The sequence below is a fragment of the Anguilla rostrata genome, chromosome 10 (assembly GCF_018555375.3).
Source record: "Anguilla rostrata isolate EN2019 chromosome 10, ASM1855537v3, whole genome shotgun sequence".
NCBI classification, from domain to species: Eukaryota; Metazoa; Chordata; class Actinopteri; order Anguilliformes; family Anguillidae; genus Anguilla; species Anguilla rostrata.
The window spans coordinates 3,403,532-3,427,169 of NC_057942.1; the positions used below are offsets into that span (position 1 = coordinate 3,403,532).

Sequence of the window (23,638 nt, forward strand, 5' to 3'; positions counted from 1 at the left end):
TTTCGTTCAAAGAGGAAACTAATCAGTTAATTTCTCATACTCATTGGCGCAGTTGTCGGTCTTATTTAACCTGTGGCGTTCGGTCGACAATATAGAAAGGTTATCGTCACGTCAGCGCGTGAAGCCAGAGATTGCCCATTCCGTGGTGGTAGTCTTCGAATTGCCTTTCCAAAGCATAACCTGTGTTTAACCAGTCACCACAAATCGATTTCCCCTCCCCTGTATGCATTCACCACACGAATCAAACAAATACCCAACACACAAATGCCCACACAGTTCATGGCAATTACAAAGCAAATGCACGGCCAAATACCTACAATTAACGCGCACGCGGTCGCTGGAAAGTCATGGTTATTTTCTAGGTAGCAAGGACTGCAAAACGGCTGTCATTTGCTCTCCTGTTTTTTTCCCCCTCAACCATCTGCCACCCTGTTCAGCATTCAGGAAGACTCGCATTCCCTTTTGGCCAACCATCCAATCATCTATAATCAGCATTTTGGAGTAGAACGTACAACTACACAGCCGTCTAAAGGACATGGGAACTAAGCCTACCAGCGCAAGCCCTTCAGACAAGCTGCTTATGCTAAAATTTGCTGTCTCACACGAACCTGCACTGTTATTTTTTTACATTATTATTATTATCTGTAAATGCCTGCACAACAGGTTACCACAGCCCAAAAAACACCAGAGGGCTGCACAAACTAGAGTGATGATGTCACAGGCAGCCACACAGGTGCCCAATCACACAGCAGATTCACACCATTGAGCGACCAGGCAGGTTTACCGTCGGATGACACCCTCCCCCCCTCGGGCAAAGCTACAGCCAATTAAATGGCACCTCAGAGTTCCCACTGGTGTAATACAGACTCTAGCCTACTCTGGACCTCTCTGGCTTGAGTGACAGGTGTGGATACGCCACCAGCAAGCTCATGCCACCGCTATCCCAAGTGCCTGGATGAGATATGAGAAGACCAACGTGACAGGGTTTCATATCTCTGCACGTTAATCCTGATGATGGAAATCTTAGCCAGATGATAAGGCCGGCTAATGCCCCAACCAGAGGGTTCAGCTCACAGACTTACAGGGGGCGATTTGGAATACTCTGCCACGCGGTTAAATATGGATTTAGGATAAAACGCGTTATATCTGTAGCTTTTCTCATCTGGGTTCATTAAAGGAAACATCATTCAGAATAATGAAAACCACTGAACGCGTACACAAGTGAGCAAAAAAAAAGACTCCATCTAAATATCTACTTGGCCCCAATGACACCATGTAGGTTCAACTCACTGATATAATGGTTTAATTTGTTGATCTTGGGCTGCTGTTTAGTACATGAAAGGTTTTCTTTTTTTTTTTTTGCATTGCATGTACTGTGATCAGCCTGAAAACCGCACTGCGCTATGCACTCAAACCACAAGTTTGGCCGACGTGTTAATCGAATTTGACAGTAGACAGTGGCGAGGTGTGAGGTGTCCTGTGGTCCTGTCTGTGATAATTTGGCGTGGTAAGGAACCCGTTCCTTCCATACCAGTGCGACCATACCACCATCATCTCCAGTTTTGTTCTTTCATTTTCAAAATCCTATTTAGCGAGTCATGCCCAGACTTCAGACTATCCTGCCTCAGGATTTTGGCAATTTGTCCAACTGTGCATCGCCAAACTGGATTCACAGCTGCCACAGACCCTGCCCATACTCCACATGGGACGTCCCGTAGAATGCATTGCTGTGCCTCGCACGGGCGTGTTGGTGATCACGTATCATTCCACATCCACAAAAAAAAAAAGTCCCTGTGTGGGGTAGCATCATTTACCCCACACAGGGGTATTAGAGGCATTTAGCAGACACTCTTATCCAGGACAGCTTGGAAATCTTTCAGTTTGGAATCGCAGGTTTACTGTTACCGCACGCGACGAGGTCCAAACGTGCGCCCACTCCCCCCCACTGCAAACGAGTTTCCACTTCATTACCGCCGATCGCGCACGGCTCCAGAAAAGGACCAATCACTCACAGGCCCACCCACCCCGGTGGGTCACCCGTGCGGCGCATCCTAACGAGGCCACACACAGACACACACACACACACACTCACACACACACACACACACACACACACACGAGGCCGACCCGCACAAGCGGCAAACGGCCGCATTAATACAATTACGCCCAGAGAACGTCCATAATGATGATCATCATCATCGCTGTGTGTGTGTGTGTATGTGTGTGTATGTGTGTGTGTGTGTGTGTGTGTATGTGTGTATGTGAGTGTGTGTGTTTTTTCCCCAGATATTGATTGACACGGGCACACAGTGGAAGAGCAAAATTACTGCCTCCGATTGATTTAACAATTTACTCGATAAATACGAATTTCACGCGGACCGACTGTTGAAGTACACAGTCAGTGTATCTGATTGACAATCAAATGTACAACGCAACATGACATAGCTTCTATTTTTACATACCACTTATTGTTCAGACAAATAGATATTTACTGAAGCAATTCAGACCAAGTACCTTGCCCCACCTGTGCATCGATCCTCAACCTACAAGTCCATTTTCCTAATCACTACACCACACAGCAGCCAGAAATATTGTGATGTTTATTTATTTTTTTAATTTTGTAATGCCCTGCGATAGATTGGCGGCATGTCCAGGGTGTATTCCTGCCTCTTGCCCAATGCACCCACCGCGACCCTGCCCAGGATAAGACGGACATAGATAATGGATGAATGGATTTATTTTTTTTGTAACAAAAATAAAATAACGATGTTTACCAAAGAGATGAGACTGTTGCAAGGGAAACGGCATCGTTCTAAGTAGCAATAATGTCACAAGTGAAAGCGTTTCTGGGAAGACGGATGAACTACCGAGTGCAGGATCGCAGGGCCGTCTGGGCAGCGTTACTCTGACCGTTATCTGAAAAGACACAAGCACGACTGGCCGTCAACTTCATTTCCATGATCCACTCGCAGACACACTGCCAGTTTTAACCACGACGGATTTTTACTATTCGCGTAAAGCTTCGGCAGAGGATGCCGTAGATATAATGCTAGCCCGCTGTCGTCATTGTAAACGGGTAACAAATGCTTGCAACTGCTTGCTCGTGAGATTAGCCATTTAAAACACTCTGTTGATTTACTCCAGTATTACGAGAGTCCTTTTACTTTGTTGAAATACCAACCTGGGGCCTTTATTGGTCCATAAATAGCGAGCTATACGGCGAGCCGCATCGGATAGTATTCATTCATGCTTTTCACAAACCGCTTTTTAAACACTAAACTACCATAAGCGGTGAACAGGCCTTCCATCAGCTCAGAAATGTCTACTGCCAAAGCTGTACACACCTGTACAGCAATCTAGTCCTGTAATCCACTCTAATACAGCCTTCATGAAATACAGTAAGTGGTGTACACATGCATACATTTATACATGTCAATGCAAAGACATACACATAAAAATATATGGCAAAATAAAATGAAATAAAACAGGGTTAATAACAGCAATGGTTAGGAATGGTCTAGGTTTAGATCAGGGCTGCCCAACCCTGTTCCTGGAGAGCATCCATCCTGTAGGTTTTCATTTCAACCCTAGTTTGGCACACCTGATTCTACTAATTGGCAGCTTTCAAAGTGTAAAATAAGATTAATTTGTCATTCTCCTTCTATCTCCGGGGCCTAGTTTGGAAGAAAAAAAAATGTAATGTGGATTTGAATTATTCTTATTTTTTAATCCCATTTTTTGCCTCCCAGGATCAGATTTATCTATAGATATATTGGCCAACCGAACCAAAAGCAGAAATGGAATATTCAAAAAAAGAAAAACAGATTTTCTATTGAATTGTTCCAGGGGTTATTCGATCTAATTTGTTCACAGTAAAAACATTAAACTGACAGTTCAATCAACTTAATAAACGAGTAAATACGTAAACGAGTAAGCAAGTCAACTTAATAAAGAAATTACTGAGTAAGCAAGTAAATGCATGAATAATCCGTTCAAAAATAAACAATGTTCCGTTTAGTGGTGTAGAAAATCATCTCGGGCCGTCCTGATCATTCACTGGTCTGTCGCCGCATGTAAAAATGATGAAATGTAGGGGTAACTAACGAGCGCTCAATGCTCCTAAAGTACCCAGAACCGCTGAGCTAGTGATTACACCGGAGGAAGACGCATCTCTTTTCCGTGCTAATCCGAGTCCTAGCATCAATCTTCTGTGTTGTAGCCATAGCGATGCTGCATTTTTTTAAAAATTGCTGTACGCATACAGACACATGCACAAGTCTTCCGTGACGGTCATTACTTGTAGCGTTACTGCGATACATGAACGCTGTGAAAAGCGGTCTAGCATGCAAAGTTTGCTAAGAAGCTTCAGCATTGTCATTTTAATTCATGATGTTCCACTGTGTACCTGTATATTTGCTGAGAGGAGACGGACGTAAGTCTCGTTTGTCAGTGACGTCACTTAACTATGCAACCACCGGAATATTATGTTGTTACCTGCATTTTACTTACTGATAAAAAGAGTTCACCGCTTTTTGTTACATAGCAACATGGTTCTTCATAACGACCGCTTACATCATTACAAATGTTAGGGAAAAATCAAGTATCAATATATATGCACACTTAAACTATTTTCAAACAAATTGAATATTCCAGCAACAGATGTTTACATGTTAGTTATATTTACTGCTAAATATCTTTGGAATCAACCATGGCACAGGAAAAAAAAATAGTGGCATAAAGGCACTGATTTTAAAACTTACTTTAGACAAAAAAATAAGTTCATGAATAAAAAATCCAGCAATCCAAGGTCAATGCACTGCACGCTGAGTGAAATGCCAGTCGATGCAAATGCTCTAACCTTTCCTAATTACTGCGGTCGGGGTAATCAGGGACTCAAAGTACGGGCTATCGCAGTTATGCCCCCCTGATAACACACTGAGCTGCGTGGACAGACATCAGTATCAGAAGTATGCACCCAGATCGCGCGGAACATTTACAGCTCAGAAAATGTCAGGCAACATAATTAATGTGCGACGGCCATGTTATCGTTATGGTTTTGCCTAACCTTGTCACAAGAGGAAAGGGTAATGTTGGCATTAGAACTAAAGAACATGCATGTCCACAAGAGCCATTATAAAAATATCAGCGTGGAATTTGCACTTGCTCCATAGAGAGGACTAGATACTCATACCCCTGACACCAGACAATAAGGGCACTAACAGTAATGGGAAGAACTTCTGGGTAAACATAGGACACAATCATGCTAGTTTTGCATCTTTTGCAAGTCCTGATCTCTCAGAACACATCCCTGGGGTCGGATATTGCAATTGCACAAACATACTGTACAGTGGCATGCCACTTTTATAGCACTGCAGTAAGTAGTAACATCTCCACCATCGAGACGTACGACAGAAACCTCCGGAGAAGTCTTCTGCAAAGCTTCTCAGGATTAACTTCCTGGTTCAACAGATGGAACGTTCGAAACATAACAGAACGTTGGGCTAATTGAACAAAGCCCCCTGGAGCGGCGAGCGCGCTCGGAAGGAAGTAAGTGGCTCCCCCTAGAGGCCAAGTCATCCACCTGGCATTGTGGAGAACCTCTCTCTTAGCGCATTTTACGAGGACAGAACGGAGGCGGAGAGGACAAGGAAATTTAGTATGCACCCCTCCACTTTAATGGGTCCCCAGAGGAAGCGTTAAGCCTGTGTTGCCGCGCTTTCGCCCAGTACAGGTAATCCGACAGATTAGCTGCCTCCAGAAATCACCACGAGACGTTCGCATGGCCTACAATGAAATTAGAAGCGTTTTCCGGAATAAGCTAAAAAAAACCCGACTCGGCGACCTTCGGAATCCCCCTTCCGTGGGCTTCGCACGTTCTCCACGAGCGGCGATTTCCCCGCTTTTACAGCTCCAGCGAGCGGGGAATACAGAGGTCACCTTGAGGACGGCGGCGTAGCCTATTAATTTATCCAATTATGCGACGAAACGCACAGGAGGGAGCCTGAGGCCAGGCCGGCGGCTGGATCGCGTCCCCGCCCCGGGAATCCGCGACCTTCGCTTCGCTCAACGCCCCCACCCCGGGCCCTAATTATTATTTTTTAAACAGTTCACCCTTTTCCTTCAGTTTCAGTTCTAATCATCCTGCGAAAAAGCTCAGCATATTCAAGGTCTGCTTAAAAGGAGAGACAGACACCCCCCAAAAAAAAACCCCAAAACACAACAAACAAAAAAAACCCCAAGAACAAATACCAAAAAAGGGATTCTGGGACTAGGAAACCCAAACATGTCAAATCTCTGCTTCACAAATTACTCACAGACGCCAAGGAGAGCCCGTCAGACGGCCAGAATAAGAGTCAATTTCACAGCAATCTCGTTTGCTGGAGGAGACTGCAGCAGTGCATTGTGAGCAAAGCAGGCAGTTCGTCCTTAAACCTATTTAAAGCCAATATGTACCAACTGCCAAATGCAAAAAAAAAAAAAAAAACACCCCATCTGGACTCAGGTGAGAACAGGTGAAAAATACACCGTTGTTTTGAGGGTTACACGATTACAGGCAGCATGTAGAATAAGCGGCGAAACCCACATCCGGCTCTGCAGCTGGACCCTGTAGGGACACACTTCTCTGTGCGAACCCCAGCAGGCCACCCCCCCACCCCCCAGTGATGGATCACACCGCACCGCTTCCCCATACCGCGTTCATTAGGACCCCCGCCAGCCCCATCAACCTCCCCCACCCCACTTTCCCTAAGTGGAGCCGCCATTTAGTCATTTAAAAGCTAAACGTATGTTCATGACACGGCCACCGATGTCGCTCGCTGGTCACTGAGCCGGAAGATATACGGAAAGCACAAAGAGCCCATTAGGAACATTCTTCTGCTTAACGACTCGAGCCAAGCACTCGGTTTTAAGATATACGACCCGTCCTGCCGAGTAAAAGGACGATCATGTGAAATGTAATTTCATTTCTTTTGGTACACGTACTGATCGTCCTTGAGCTGCACTTGAACATTGAAAGACTTGTCAATGAAAGATCATATAGGTACAGGAAAACAGCATTATATAGCATAGCAAAACGCAGCCCAACCACACCCTGATCATCTTCGATAGAGTACATTTTTACAAAAGAAAGGGGGGGGGGCATTTGGTATTCACATTGTCCAATGATTCAACAAGCAGTTCACACATCTCCCCCACAAACAAGAAAAGTCACTACAGCCTCCTCCCCCGCATAGCACGTGTTAGCACGTAGGCTAACATCCACCCCCCTCCGAGCACGTGCTAGCGTGTAGGCTACCGTTCACAGAGCAGCCTGCGTTGGGCCCAGGCAAAGGGAGAGGCACAGCCTCAAAGCGTCAGCAGAGTCACACACGTCACAATTGCAGTAGGCAAAGTCTTCTGAGTTCACGGTAGAGTTGCCAGATTTAGAATCAGCTGATAACCGGACAACATGCACAGCTGATAGCGTCACCTCTAACGAGGTCGGCAGCTGCCGAACCGGGAGGGGGGGGGTTTGCGGTGGATTTGGAACCGACTTGGGATCGGGGGAACGTTTTTATAGGATCAGGGAGTTGTCGGCACCGCCAATCCATCAGAAACGAACGCTTAATTTCATCCATCGATTACTGTGACCGCACGTTACATCGTCCGGACGGGACCACAAAAAAAACCTGCACGTGTACGAATAATTTGAAAACCGAACTGTCTGGCGAAAACGGGCCAGGCGGAAACGCGCAAGCGAGGGTTTCTCCCGAGACTGTGGCGCCACCTCGAAACGCAACGGAAATACAGACGGACGCGGCGCGGGTTCAAGAGGGGCCCGAGCGGCTTTTGTAGGCGATACTCGAGGTACACTCTGCTTTTCTTCTGCCTGCATTACGTCCACTTGCCAAATGGTCTAATTCAGCAGCTGCTCCAAGCCTGATTACAGTGACAACCGTCTGGCAGACACTCTCAATCTCGAGCAATCACTCGTACCTGCTGCAGGTCTACCAAACCTAAAGGAGCACTCAAACCTGCTGCAGGTCTACCAAACCTTAAACAAGCATTCAAACCTGCTGCAGGTCTACCAAACCTTAAACAAGCACTCAAACCTGCTGCAGGTCTACCAAGCCTAAACGAACACTCACAAGCTCAACATATTAAACATTAATGGGATACACACACAGCCATTTTCTTTTGAGGTGTGAAAGATTTTTATTATCATTTAGGTATACACTTTTAATTTTTTCATTTATTTATTTATTTATACAAACGCTACAATCCCAACACCAAACCCACAGAGCCCACACCCGAAAACAGACGACCGCAGCAGCAGTCCGGAGAAACACAAGATCGCAGTCGATCGCTTCAACCCTCCGTGTCTCTGTGGGGAGGAGGGGTCAGTCGAATAGCCAGAGAGATGACGGGGCCTAGGGGGATCAGCCAATTTGGGCTGATCATAGACCCCAGGGCCATCTTAGGGAAAGACTGCACTCCAAACAACAACCCACTGCTCAGATACACTCTAATAAAACAAAACAAGAGAGAGCCAGTGGAATGACAGAGACTACGGAGGGATAGAGGAAGGGAGGGACAACTAAGCAAAGCCTGCTGCTCCTACACACTCAGTGACGCGCACATACACACACACACACACACACACACACACACACACACACACACACACACGCATACAGACACACACACACGCATGCACACACACACACACACACACGCATACAGACACACACACACGCATGCACACACACACACATGCATACACGCACACACGCGCACACAAACACACACGCATAGACACACACACACACATGCATACACGCACACACGCGCACACACATGCATACAGACACACACACACAGGCGCATACACACACGCATGTGCACGCATACGTACACACACGCATGTACACACACACAGACAGGATGCAGAAAAGGCACACACACACGTACATACTCTCTCTCACACGCACGCACACACACACAAGCCAGAATGAAATTTCACTAAAACAGCAGAATCCAGAAAAACAACAGCATGATCCCACACAACACAAAAAAAGCAAAAAAACACCTCAAAAAACAAACAAACAAACAACAAAACCCTACTGGGTCACTTCGTGGGGAAGGGGCGGGCGGGCAAGGGTGCCGGAGGGGGGGGGGCGGGAAGCAGGCCAACTGTCTGCACCCTAGATTTTTGTAGTGTTCCCGGAAGTGAGATACACCGTCCAATGCTCTCACACCATGGGGGGGGGTCAACGCCTAAATTCAGGAGAGGCGGGGAGCGACTGCACTCCATCTGACCGGCACCTCAGACACACAGAAGGAAATTTACCAGAACACCCTGGGACACGGAGTCACCCCCACAGACTGGGGCTGAGCAGCCGAAAACATTTTAAGAGAAGAAGGATTTGACCTGAAGGGAGTCCTGCAGCTAGACGGACATTTACTGAGACGACGATGGCGGAGCGGCGTGAACTCTGATTGGTGAACGCGGGGCGAGGAGAGGAAACGCCGAATCAGCAGATACTGGAGCCAGCGCGAAGCTTTCCCAGCATGCACTGGCTGCAGAGACAGGCTCCCGCAGCACCAGCAGGGCCTGGGGGAGCCCGCCTGCTTTTAGGGAGCGCCATTTCGGGACGCTGTCTGGGTGGGGGGGGGGGGGGGACCGAGCCGGACAGGAGGAACACAGGACGCCAGTCATGAGGGACAGGGCGCAGGTCGCTGGCTGGAGGGGGTACAGCGGGTCTGGAAGGGGGGTACAGCGCTTTAATGATCCACAGCATGGGACGTTTCTCAGTCTCTTATGATGGGGGGGGCAGGGTGACAGGACAGATGGCAAGAGAGACTTAGGACCGCCCCACCTAGAATAGTTAAAACTAAATAAAAAATAAAAAAATTATAATTTTGTGTAGTTGTTCATACGGGACTAGGACGCTTCACCATGTTACCGGACATGAAAGAAAAGAGGGCAAGGTGGTGTGTGTATGAGGAGGGGGGGGGCAAGGAGGTGTGGGTGGGGGGTGGGGGGGGGGGCAGGGAGGTGTGGGTAAGGGGGGGCAGGGAGGGCAAACTGGTGCAGGAGGAGCAGTTCAGAAAGCGTGAGGTGCGTAATGGACCCCCCAACCCCCCCAAAACACAACCGCCCAAACCCCTCAACCCCCCCTCAACCCCCCGATCCAGCAGACCCCCTCCAGGCTCAGTTCTTCAGCACCATCTCGTAGGACTGGAACACGAACGGGGAGACCTCTGAGGCTCTGCACTTCAGAGAGAGCTGTGGAGAGAGGGAGAGAGGGAGAGAGGGAGGGTGAGAGAGAGAGGGACAGGGAGGGAGGGAGGGAGGGAGAGAGGGGGAGAGAGGGGGAGAGAGGGAGAGAGAGGGAGAGAGAGAGAGGGGGAGAGGGAGAGAGACAGAGTCACTCTGCTGAGCTGCTGGCTCATCCTCTACAGCCAGGACAATGTCCCCCTGCTCAGCACGCACTCATTCACATACGTCCATACAAATACCTACACATAAAAATATATGGCACGGTTAAATTAAACAGGGTTAATAACACTGTCAAGAATGGTTTCGGGTTAGATCAGGGCTGCCCAACCCTGTTCCTGGAGAGCTTCCGTCCATTTCAACCCTAGTTTGGCACACCTGATTCTACTAATTAGTGGGTCAATGTGACCTCCAGGCGTTTAATGAGGTGCAGCTTTGTTAGGGTTGGAGTGAAAACCTACAGGACGGTAGATCTCCAGGAACAGGGGTTGCGTGCCACTGCTCTACAGTAAGGACACTGTTCCCCTGCTTATCTCACAAGCACACTCACAGATGAGCGTCTGGAACATCTGGCATGAATGCAATTAATATCATCATTTTGGCACTAAAAAAAAAAAACACAACCCACAAATAGCCTGTTTCTCATGCGGTGTTGACCGAGTGCTTCTCGAGCATGCTGGGGAAAAAAACAAACGCTAAGCCTGTTAGCGATGCGACAGCCAGCTCGCAACAATGCAGAAAAATAAATAAATAAATAAATAAATAACAGCCCCGCGGCAACGAAAGAATTTCCTCCGGAGCCGTTGGAGCTGCCGCAATTTACTGCCGGTTCTCTTCGGCGCACATCAAAGTGCCACGATCGCATTTAACGGCCAGACCGCGAGGCGCGTATAACTCACAAAAGCGCAATGACGGAAAATTCCAGCACTAATTAAAGGCCGTGTCCTCATCCTCAGCGCCCCTCAACAGCTCGAAACGTGCATCGAAACCCCCCGGTTGGCGCGACTCCCCTCCCCCCCCGTTTTTAAAAGAGCTGCACCTGCACTTCGCGCTCCCGCGACATACTGCAGGAACCAGCTCCACCCTCGGACCCCCAGGCGCGAGCGTTTAATTCTATTTGCGGCCGAGAATAATTTATGAGCATTGGAGATGTTTCCTTTCATGATATCTTATCAACTCCCTGCAAAACAACATCCACCCTCCTCCCCCCACGCCTTCATTTCCCCGTCTCCTCTGCTTTTGAAGTTTTCCTGCCTCACGTCGCTGCAGAATCCGCAGCTCGCAAAAGCGTCTCTATTTCACGACGATTCGCTCGGAGGAATTACCGGAATCCCCAATCAAACGGGGGCCGGTCAAAAGAGGGACACTGACCACAGCTCACCCCTGGAGGGGGATATGGGGGGGGGGGGGGGGATTGGTTGAGTGGGCAGACGTCTATGGTAGGACTGGGGCGAATTCAATTTAGATCCAGTCAATTCACGAAATTAACTGAAATTCAATTTATGAGCAGAAGAGACAATAATATGTCCACAGAATGGTCCAGGGAGATTCTCCAGTTAATTCTCCGAGCCGAGTTTCAGTTCATTTGCTCGCACTAATTCAGACGGAACCCTGGTCCATGTCATAGCGATCTGTTGCTTGGGAGGGGGGTGGGGGGGGGGTGGGGGTGGCAGTTTGGTGGGTGGTTCAGGGTTCACGCCAGGTCTCTGGTCACCTGACGCCAGCGTGCGACCGCAACTCGCCGTTCCCGCCACATTCCGAGCCGGCGAGCAGTGAGCGCTTAGCATTCCGAGCTCCCGCAGAATTCCCAGCGCCCGGCGGCATTCCGAGCTCCCGGCGGTAAAACCCGGAGCAGCCGCCGCATGACCGGGATCAGCTGGAGTGTGACTCCAGCGCACGGGGGCGGGGCCTTATTAATAGCACACACACCCGCTATCTCTCTGATCTGGATGCGTGTGTGTGTGTGTGTGTAGGGGTCTGCACCACTGCGAGTGAGTGTGGTGTGCGCGGTGGGCGACACGCACTACGCAGAGTGAGGAGGGTGGGGAGATGGAGGGTGGGAGAGACAGGAGGGAGGGAGAGAGAGGGAGAGATGGAGGGGATGAGGGAGTGACAGTGGGTAATAGAGAGAAAAGGGGGAATGAGAAATAAAATTTTTGTTTTAATTATTATTCATTAATTATTATTATTCATCTATTTACATTTAGCTGTAATGCATTTACTAATATTCCATGATGTTGCACTGCACTTCATATACACTGCAATGTTTCTGGCAGCACATACTGAAATATGTCATGCCAGTAAAGCATTTTGAATTTAATTGACAGAGAGAGAGAGAGAGGGAAGCGAGGGACGGGAGAAAGGGGGAATGAGGGAGGGGGAGAGAAGAGAGAGAGAAGAGGAAAGCACAATAAGACATACAGGAACACTGGGGGTGGAGGCACAAGCCTGTAACTGGGGTGTAGGGAACAGGGGAGGGAGGGGAGAGGAGCGGAGGAGAGAGAGATGAAAGGAGGAATAGAAAGGCAAAGAAGCGGTGCAGTAGAATGCGCTATGGGAGGGAGGGGGGGATGACAGGAGCACGTCGGAGAGACAGAGAGAACAGAGGAGCGTGGCACGGGGGGGGGGTGTGGGGCGTGTTTCGGGGGGGGGGGGCTGGGGCGATTACAGCAGCGACACGCTGCGCCCGCATTCTATCACATCCCGTGCAATCAACTGTTCTGCCTGGGGGAGCCAACCAGCCCGTGCCATTGGTCACCCAGTTGCCATGGGGACAGGGAACATCAGCACTGGCTCCCCCCCGCCTCATCGCCCCCCCTCCCCCCCCCCACTTCAGGAGGGGAACCAGGGGAAAGCCGGGGCAGTTAGCAGGAGCGGTGGAGACGAGGGGGGGGACGAGCGCACTCCGAAACGAGGGGGCCACAGCAGGGAGGCCACGCATCACAAACCCTCCCAATTTAACGCTCGCTGCAGTTCACCCCGCCGGCCAGCAGGGGGCCGAGGCTCTGGAGCTCCGTCACCCGGGATGACTCCGGCTCCGCCAGTTCACTGCGCTCAGCACCAGCGAGGAGGGAGAGGCTGCTGCAGCGAGTCTGCTTTCAAACATGCAGCGACTGACCGACCGACAGAACAACTGACCGACCGACCGAACAACTGACCAACCGACGGACTGTGGTCAACCGACCGACTGACCAACTGGCTAACTGACCGTGGGTGACCAACTGACCGTGCGACTGTGGGCGACCAATTGATCGACCGACTGACCGTGGTGACCATGGTCAACCGACTGACCGACTGACTGACAGAAAGACAGACAGACAGAGACAGGCTAATATTTCTGGCTCCTAGCTGTGAGGGAGGGGCCGTTAGAGTTAGTGCTCTGGGGGGGGGGGGGTGGGGCGGGCTGTGGGACCCTGTCTGCAGAGAGGGGCAGAGGTACAGTGGCGCCCCCTAAAGACAGCGGAAGGAAGGAAGGATAGAGGGATGAGACACCTAAAGATGACTCAGAGGAAGAAAGGAAATTTAAAAAAAGAAAGAACTCCGCTAAGCTCCAATTCCTGTACAAATGATGTCAGTGACACACGGGTGGGTGGCAATAAAAACATCAGAAAATAAAGAAACAAACAGGAACAGGAAGTCAACAAGGGCACAGAGAGAGAGAGAGAGAGAGACATCCGCAGCATCCAACTTCAGGAGCAAAGACAGAAAAAAAGGCAAAATCAAGGACAGCGCTGGAGGAGGGAGAATGACGCATCGACTGCCGTCTTTACGCCTGAACGCCTGAACGCGATCGCGCTCAACGCTGTTAAGAGGGGAGAGATCGGCGTCACGTCAACCGCGCGTCAAGGGCTCTCAGCTGGAGGACACACACACGCACACACACTCACACACATTCTCTCACACACACACACACACACGAGAGCTCTTCTAATGAAAGGGATCAGGCGAAGCGTATGCTCAGAGCGCGGGCGTTCTCAGGGAAGGCGGAGTCACGCAAACAGGGCCGAACGCGGCCGCCCGTCAGCCCCTCGATTTCGGGAGCGACCGTGAGGCGACGCACAGACACGCGTGCCGGGCGGAAGCAGGTCATTTCGGCACTGTGTGCCTTTATGGAGTTCTTCAGTTTGTACAGCGCATATATCCACGTGTGTGAAGTGTGCCGTTTAAATAAAGTTTGATTGACTGACTGATTTAGTGACCGGGTAGGTTGTCATGGCAAAAAAAACAAATATTCTTTACACACACTTCTTTCCTCCCCCTCCTCCTCCCCCTCCCTCCCTCCCTCCTCCTCCTCCTCCTCCTCCTCCCCCTCCTCCTCCTCCTCCCCTCCCCTCCTCCTCCTCCTCCCTCCCCCTCCTCCTCCCTCCTCCTCCTCCTCCTCCTCCTCTTCCTCACCGTGTAGCTGGGGTTCCCGGGTTGCATGCGGAGCTCGCTCAGGACCCAGATGCTGTTGGTGAGCCGGATGGACTGGTACAGGATGTCCTGGCCCTCGGCGTTGCGCTTGGCGATGGTGAAGATGTTGCTGCTCTGGAGCTTAGCGCTGGCCGCGTCTGCAGGGGAACAAAGCGGGTAAACCAGAGCCGCTCAGGACCCACAATGCAATGCACCACTCCTCCTCCTCCTCCTCCTCGTCCGTCGCCTTGACGACAGCACGTTCGCCGCGACTGTCCGTCAGGGAGCACAACCTGGTCATCACGGGCGACCGAACCGCGGCGCCACGTGACATATCGAACCGCGGTGGGCCGTAGAGCGAGCGTGAAGCCCGGCAGGACTTCCTGTGTGGAGGGGGGGCCAGAGCAGGAAGGAGAGATTACGGGGGGGCGGGGTGGGGGGGGGGGCACCAATCCAGAGCACCTGACTTCCGCTCCTCCCTCCATCACCCGCTTTCTCCACCTCCACCGACCTGTTTCTCAAGCAGCTCTCTGACGCTCTCAGTCTTCATCACTCCTCCCTCCACACCTTCACCTCCTCTGCCTCCTCCCTCTCTCCCTCTCTCTCTCACTGTGTGGCTTTTATGAGACAGATTCATCACTCCTTCAGACTCTCTCACACACACACACACACACACACACACACACACACACACACTCACACACACACACTCACACACACTCACACACACTCACACACACTCACACACACACACACACACACGCCAGCGGTTGTAAAATTGCATTTCGATTTCTTGTACCCAGCCTATAAAGCAGCAGCGCTTTCCCTCTCCAGAGTCCTCAACACGGCCCTGATTTAATAAAAAACCAATCCACACAAAAAACCGACATCGCCCCCCAAAAAACAAACTTCACACAATTTAACAGCCGCTCCCCAGGGAAGGCTTCGGCCGGGGGGCCACTTCCTCTCTAACAGGAAGTGGCCGTCGGCGACGCCACTCCATCAGAAGTACCGACGAGCGTACACCTCCGACCCGCAGCCCGGGAGCTAGCGTACCCGTCGCCATCTGCTAGCTAATTATGCAACCCAGTCAGCATCTCACACTCAGCACAGCCAGCTATTGATAGCACAGACGGGATATATATAATCAGCGATCATCATCTAATATTTTCACACGTCTGCAACCCCCCCCCCGCCCGCCCCCCACCTTTCACTTACGCAAGACACATTTGGCAGAGCGCTCTGTCAATATGGGAACTTCAGTTGTTCTAGTTTACTGGTTCATTCACACCACACAATAAAAAAGCGTTTAAAAAAGTTTGCACCGACTCGGTGAGATAAAAAAGTTCTAAGAAACGGAAGTTTAAGAGACAGGCACGAGGACAGACGCCCCGGGGACAGGCTCACCTGCGTTCAGGTGGCAGTCTTTGATCTGGAACTGGGCCTCGTTCTCGTTGGGAATGTCCTTCCAGGTGGCCAGGAACACCTGACGCTCTGCAGACACACAGACAGACACACAGACAGACAGACAGACGCACAGAGGAGAGTCAGGGTCAGGCAGCCCCCATGGAGAGCAGAATTTCCCAGCATGCACTGAGAAAACTCACCCATCTTGCCATCCTCCACAAACAGCATGCTGATGGGGTACTGGCAGCTGAAGTAGAACACGTCGATGTTGTTCTTCACCGCCACCTGAGAGAGAGCGAGAGAGAGAGAGAAGGAGAGAGCGAGAGAGAAAGAGATGACACAAGCAGCACCACTTGAGTGTTTAAAGAGCAGGTGCAAAGATAAACATATCAGCATGCACTCACACCCCCCCTTCCACTCTCACACACACACACACACACACACACACACACACCCCCCCCATACTGACGCCTAATAAAGAGTGAGAGTCACACTGCAGAAAGCATCGCCGAGCTCCATACAGGCTCATTTTTTAAAAAGCGGGGAGCTGGAGGAGGCACCCCCTCCAGCACAAACTCATCACTTTCTGCATCGGCAGGGGGAAAAACTCATCGGCCCTGATCGCCGCGGCGACGGGCGAGGGATCGATGGGAGCAGGCGGCTCGGGGCGCTGAGGAGAGCCGGGTTAGCGGAGTCGGGCACGGACCCGCGCGGCGGGATTATTAACGCGCCGGGCGGGGGGGGGGCCGCACGGCTGCCCCTCCGGTGCGCTGCGATCGATTTGGGGGTGTGTGTGAGAGCACGAGATCGCCCCCCATGGTGGACTTGCTGCCGTGACAACAGGCAGGATTATTATTAACACAAACACAGCGCTGACCGTCTCCGGGGAAACAGAGCGGCAGTCAGGCGGTGTGTGTGTGTGTGTGATCATGGGTACTCGGGGGGGGAGGGGCTAAGATCTGCCCCAGGTCTGCCCACCCTCCCCAGCTCAACCCCGCCCACACAGCCCCCTTCAGCCTGGAGAACAGCTCGATACCTCTTTTACTCAAAAAGCCATTTCACACAAGCACCCCTGTCTGCGATGTTGATAGCTGAATGGGGGGGGGGAACGCGGCTCGGCTCAGGAGTTCCGTGTTCCTGGGTCTCGGGCGCAGAGCTGCTCCCTGGCGAGCAGCCTTAACGAGGCCCGGGTAACGAGCAGCGCCGGCCTGCTGCTCTTCCCACGGCGGGAAAATCGATCGGCCGCCGCCGCGACGGGGGAGGAGACGGAGGCACAAAGAAACCGCGCCCGCCAGCGATCGCCAACCGCCAGCCAACCGCCAGCCAAACGCCAGCCAACCGACAGCCAACCGCCAGCCAACCGCCAGCCAACTGACAGCCAACCGCCAGCCAAGTGACAGCCAACCGCCAGCCAAGTGACAGCCAACCGCCAAACAGCCTGTGCTGCTGAAGGAGCCTAACTGACTAACTTATCGCGCAAAACTACCGCCGCAAACTTTAAAGCGTCTCCGTCAGCAACGCCTGCCGATACACCTGCCCTAAAGCGACGGTGCCGAGGTTCACCTCCGGTCACTCATTAAACTTTCATCTGCTTGCTGAGCACGCCAAGGAGAAAACAGTTTGTTTTGGGAGTAATTTGTTAGGCAGTCAACAACGTTACACGAGTCTACAGTGATGCAGGACGATACAGACTCAGAAGCTAATAGCACATAACTACACATCCCCGCATGCACGCACACGCACACGCACACACACTCTCTCACACACACTCGGTCTCTCTCACACACACACACACACACATACACACGCACACGCACACACACTCTCTCTCTCACACACACTCACACACACACACTCGGTCTCTCTCTCACACACACACACACACTCTCTCTCTCTCTCTCTCACACACACACACACACACACACTCTCTCTCTCTCTCACACGCACACACATACACACTCTCTCTCTCACACACACTCTCTCTCTCACACACACACCCACACACACACACACACACACACACACTCCTCTCTCTCACACACACACTCACACTCACACAACACACACACACGCACACACACACACACACACGCACACGCACACACACTCTCTCTCTCACACACACACACTCACACACCCACACACAGACAAACACATACACACTCACACACTCTCTCTCTCTCACACACACACACACACACACACACACACACACACACACACACACACACGCACCTGCAGGTTGGTGAGGGGCTCCATTTTCATGACGGGCCCCACGGTGCTGAGCGGGAGGCTGACCTCGATGGTCTGGTTGGGGCTGAGGGGCGTTAGGACCTGGAGGGGCCCGGCGGGGGCCAGCCCGAAACTGAGCAGGAGCAAACGCAGGAGAGAGAGTGAGGGACCGTCCCGCACGGAGAGAGTGTGTGTGTGTGTGCGTGTGTGTGTATATGTGTGTGTATGTGTGTGTCAATGTGTGTGTGTGTGTGAGTGTGTGTATATGTGTATTTAAATTCACGCGGAGCCGGCGCTGGCTGACCTGTTCCTGTTGAACTGGATGGCGAAGTCGCTCATGATGCTCATGGCCTTGTTGGTGAGGGAGAGCTCCATCTGGAGAACGCCAGCGCGGCGGGCGAAGGTGCCCGAGATCTCCAGACCCTTCGCCTTCATGGCAGGGAGCCAGACCTGCGGGACGGGCCGCGGCAATCAGCGCCGTGTGTGTGTGTGTGTGTGTGTGTGTGTGTGCGTGACCTCACTGTACTACGAGCCTGACCTGACTGTGACCTCACAATACTACGAGCCTGACCTGACTGTGACCTCACAATACTACGAGCCAGACCTGACTGTGACCTCACTGTACTACGAGCCTGACCTGACTGTGACCTCACAATACTACGAGCCTGACCTGACTGTGACCTCACAATACTACGAGCCTGACCTTGCTGTACTACAAGGCTGATCATACTGTAGTAAGAGCGTGATGAAGAGCCGGAATGACCTCGCTGTACTTTGCGAGCTTCCTCCCAACCGTTACCATGCTACTGCTCTTCAGCAGTACTACAGACCAGAACAGGAGTGGGGGGGGGGCGGGACTTACGGATTTAGGCACAACGTAGGCTCCGGATGCCATGCCCACTCCACCCCCAAGGTCAAACAGGTCGCCCAGCCCACCCCCGACGGGGGCGTTCAAAGAGGCGGGCATGACTGCTGGGGCACCACCGAAACCAGCGCCCATCTGCAGAGAGAGGGAGAGAGAGGAGGGGGGAGGAGGGAGAGAGAGAGAGGCAGGGGAGAGGAGGAGAGAGAGAGGGAGGGGGGGAGGAGGGAGAGAGAGAGGTAGAGAGGGAGGGGAGAGAGAGGGAGAGAGAGGGAGGGGAGGGAGGGAGGAGAGAGAGAGGAGGGGAGAGAGAGGGAGAGAGAGGGAGGGGAGGGAGGGAGAGAGGAGAGGGAGAGGGGGAGAGAGGGAGAGAGGGAGGGGGGGGAGGGAGAGAGAGAGGAGGGGGGAGGGGGAAAGGGAGAGAGAGAGGAGAGTTTTTTTTTGCAAAACTTTGACATCTGGCAAACACAATCTCAACAAATTCTCATTATATTCCTAAGGTGTGCTTCCACTGAAGGAACCACAAATAGCACTTTACGGTAAGAGAGAGAGAGAGAGAGAGAGGACAGTAAGAGGCAGCTTACCGCTGGGCTCGCTCCCATGTCCCCGCCGAGCTGAAACGAGACAGAAGAGCTTAATTAAGACGCCGTTAGGGAGCTCTCCCCCGCTACAGCCCCCAAAACAGAGCGCGGGGGGGGCTGCGGCTGGGGGGGGTCGGGGGGGGTGAGCGCCATGGTGTTAGTGGTGAGCCGGGGGGGTGGAGGGTGACGTGGCGCTCGCTAAGCGGAGATGGCGGTACAGACGGACAGGAGAGGGAGACGCCAGACTAACAGGGAGGAGCAGAGGTCTTGCTAAAGCGCCAACGTGACAGGGGGAGGGGTGCCGAGGCGAAGGAACGATCGAGCGATCCTCTTTGCTGTCCCGCTACAGGATATTGGGTTTGCGGGGCCAAAGGGCACCGGGGGTGAGGGAGGCGGGGAGCTACTCCACCAGCCCAAAGACAGGAAAGGACTTCCTGAACTACTGGTGGGTGTGGTTCAGAAAGAAGGGGGGGGGGGGGGGGCTTCAGGGAGGGTCAGAGCTAGGGCTGGGCGATATTATCGGATGCAGTACTGCTCATGGCCACCGTGAGGCGTACTGCCTTTATTTCAGTCTTTTTCTCTTCAACTGTACCTGATGTGGAAGTAAACAACTGGGCTTCAGAGGCAGCAAGAAATCCTTCCAGCATAAAAACAAACTGTTATCTGTTGGGTGACCATAGGACAGCCAATCAGCAGCAAAGCCTCACAGCTTCCATGTGATTGACTAAAAAACATCACATGACCAGATGGAAGCTGTAAGCGTTAGTGCCAAATGGCTGTCTTATCAACACCGAAAATATAACACTGGTTACATTTTTTTTTTTTTGCTTTTTTTTCCCTCTGGAAGCGTTTCACACGGCCTCTTTAAGTTTGGTTGTTTACTACCGGCTTCAGCTCTAATTAAACAGAAAAAAACAACAAAAAAAAACTAATTCACCATATGGTGGCGAAGACCGTAATTGCATTCGGGTAATTATCGTTTTGGTGTGTCGCCCAGCCCTAGCCAGAGCCACACCGTAAGGCCCAAAAGCCTTCTGGGACCTCAGGGTCTGGTGGAGCGGTTTCTCTACGCCTCTCTGCTCTAGTCTAAACCGCCATCTTAGCGCTACCTGCGGTGACTCCACAGGCGGTGAGGCGCTGGTCTGAGAGGAGGACAGGAAACGCACGGTGAGACACGTGACAAAGGACGGCCACGCCCCATTCAGACGGCGTTCACACGCAGCCACGACGTGGGTGTGGAAGCAAGGCATGATGGGTAAGTGGGAGAGTGAGTCTGATGCATGTTTTTAGCTGAAATGAGTGGAAGGGGTGCTCTGTGGCGGACAGTGGGAGTGGGTCTAAAATGAGAACACCACGGCCTTCTAATGGCGCGTAACAGATGACATGGAACTCTAATGGATTTCAATACAAAGAGCTTCAGTAATGGCAGCCGATGAGGTCTGTGAAACCCAGTACCCCCCCTCCCCACCCCACACCCCCGCTCCCCCCACCGTCCCATCCCCCATGGAATTACCGGCTCGGATTCCTCCCCCATCTGTGTCGAGATGCAGTTTTTTGAGGGGGGGGGGGGGGAAGAGAGAAAAATAAGAAATATAGGTAAAAAAAGCAGGGGAGGGGGGAGAGGACAAAGAAAGTACGTTGAGAAACAGGAAACTCAATTCTGAAAAACAGTCGCAACCCCAGTAAAAAATCCTGTGTGGAAAAACAGCGCAGAAGCTTGTGCTACGAGCGACGCGAGAACACTGTTCCCAGATCAGCTGTGTGCTTCTCTTCCTGATGCTCCAGGTTAGCATTGGGGCAGGGTTAGCTGATCCTGCGTCAGTGCGTACGGGGGTACTGCTGGCCCATTCCAGCCCATAATGTAGCTTCACCATGGAAACGAGACCGGCAGGCGAGGAACCTACCAGGCTGTCCAGGCCCCCCCCGAGCAGGTCCATGGCCCCCATCTGCATGGCGGTGGGGGGGGCGGACGCGCCCCCCGTGGTGGGGGGGCCCACGTCCAGGTTGAGCAGGTCTCCCAGCAGGTCGCCCTGGGACGGGATGACGGCCGGGGGGGCCTCCGAAACGGCGCCCCCTGCAGGCTGGGCTGCCTCAGGACTCTCCGAGCTCTCGCCCCTGGGGAGAGAGAGAAAGAAGCAGGAGAATGAGAGGGGAGAGAGAGGTGGAGTGAGAGAGTGAGTAAAAGAGTGAGAGAAAGCAGGAGAGAGAGGTACAGAGAAAGAAGCAGGAGAACGAGAGCAGGAGAGAGGTAGAGTGAGAGAGTGAGTAAAAGAGTGAGAGAAAGCAGGGGAGAGGTACAGAGAAAGAAGTTGGGACCTTAATATCAAGGGAAATGTAAAATTTCGGCTGTCATTAGACGCCACTCTGAGATGGCAGTGTGGTTTAAAGCGGGTCACCGTGACCCCGTCCCGGTCGGGGGCGACCGTATTAGCGTTCAGCTCAACCGGTTCAGGAAATTAACCGAAATTCAATTCACAAGTGGAGGGGGAAAAAATGTCAATATCGTTCAGGTTTGTTAAATATGTGAATAGTTTGGATTTTAAATTAATTTCCTGAAAGTTGGGCCTGGGGGGTTTAAACGGAATTGATCTCCGAGCTCTGTTAGCAGTGGGGGGAGAGAGGGCCCGGGAGGGGTGGTGTGGGGGTGGACCCGGGGAGGGGGGTGGCGTGGGGGTGGTGACCCTGGGGAGGGTGGGGTGGCAGGGGGGTGACGCCGGGAGCGGGGGGGGGCGGTTCTTACGAGCCGGACCGGGCCGGGAGCCTCTTGTGCTGCACGCCGCGGCTCCCCTCCACGAAGGCGCTGGGGGGCTTGTGGTAGACGGACGCCAGCGTGCCGATGTGGCAGATCAGCTCCTCCAGCAGCGTGGGCTCGATCAGGTCCGTCTCCTCCGAGATCAGCGGCTTCTCCGCCAGCACCACCTCCTTCGCCGCCACCGGGTCCGTCGACAGCAGCCGCCAGTAGATGTAGCCGCGGTCGCGCAGGTCCGGGTTGTCTGAGTCCTGAGAGAGAGAGAGGGAGAGGGGGAGGAAAACAGGAGGGGAGGAAGGGGAGGGGAAAGGACAGAGAAGAAAGAGAGAGAGAGAGGATGGGAAATGGGAGGATGAAGGGGGAGAGAGAGTAGAGAGCGAGAGAGAAAAGAGGAGTGACAGGAACGGAGGGAGGATACAGACAGAAAGAGAGAGATATAGGGGAACGGAGAGGAGGGAGGGAGGGAGGGAGGGAGGGGGGGGTGGCGAGTTAGTAAACAGAATTTATTTAGTGTTCATCTATTATTTACGACTGGCGTGTTAAAATATTTATTTATATTTCCAATTCCCCAAGATCAGAGCGAGCAAACTGGCACCCAGAGCTAATCATCCTAATTCAGGGAAGATAAAAAAAAACAAAAACATCTTCATGCAGTGAAGCTGGGTAATAGCTGCATCGCCATGGCAGCGAGGGGCTGGAGGTGCATCTGTCTGTCTGCTGTTCAAAGCCTGTTCCCTCAGCCCGGTGGGTCCAGGGGCCCAGAACCAGGCGGACTGAGAGCAGCCTTCGCCCCAACTCACCTCTGCGCTTCAATTAACCCAAACATCAATCAGTTAATCGTCCAGATCAATGTACACACGACGCACTGCCCGCCGCGAACAAGCACAGAAACCGTAACGGTGAAACACGGAAATAAGAGCTAGCGTGACAGGGCCCGATTAAATAATCACAAGCAGGCTCGATGAGGGGGAAAAAAAAAACATAAATAAAATTTAAAAAATGTTTCGAAACACAAGGCCCTCCAGGAACGGAGCACGACATCGCGCATTTCAGAAAGAGAACTGAGGAAGACGAGGGTGGCCGGCGGGCAGCAATGTCATCGCGTTGGGCTGCGGCGAAGGTGAGCCGAGAGAAATAAGAGACGTTTTCAATTTACC

At 52.2% G+C, this 23,638-nt stretch overlaps 1 protein-coding gene across 3 annotated transcripts in view; it reads right to left on the bottom strand.

The window, feature by feature from the left end:
* Window positions 1-10,046: 10,046 nt before the first annotated feature.
* ap1b1 (adaptor related protein complex 1 subunit beta 1) overlaps window positions 10,047-23,638 on the bottom strand; it is a 30,948-nt gene continuing 17,356 nt past the window's right edge. For 2 of the 3 annotated variants that reach the window (XM_064353478.1, XM_064353479.1), the window contains 11 exons: window positions 22,473-22,732; window positions 21,637-21,847; window positions 21,246-21,266; window positions 19,736-19,765; window positions 19,152-19,289; window positions 18,594-18,739; window positions 18,293-18,422; window positions 16,258-16,342; window positions 16,058-16,144; window positions 14,654-14,808; window positions 10,047-10,267 (listed from right to left, as the gene is read on the bottom strand). In XM_064353478.1, coding sequence (XP_064209548.1) covers window positions 10,193-10,267; window positions 14,654-14,808; window positions 16,058-16,144; window positions 16,258-16,342; window positions 18,293-18,422; window positions 18,594-18,739; window positions 19,152-19,289; window positions 19,736-19,765; window positions 21,246-21,266; window positions 21,637-21,847; window positions 22,473-22,732 — 1,338 coding nt within the window. In that variant the 3' untranslated portion in view covers window positions 10,047-10,192. The remainder of the gene's footprint in view (window positions 10,268-14,653; window positions 14,809-16,057; window positions 16,145-16,257; window positions 16,343-18,292; window positions 18,423-18,593; window positions 18,740-19,151; window positions 19,290-19,735; window positions 19,766-21,245; window positions 21,267-21,636; window positions 21,848-22,472; window positions 22,733-23,638) is intronic. The other variant, XM_064353480.1, reaches the window with a different exon arrangement.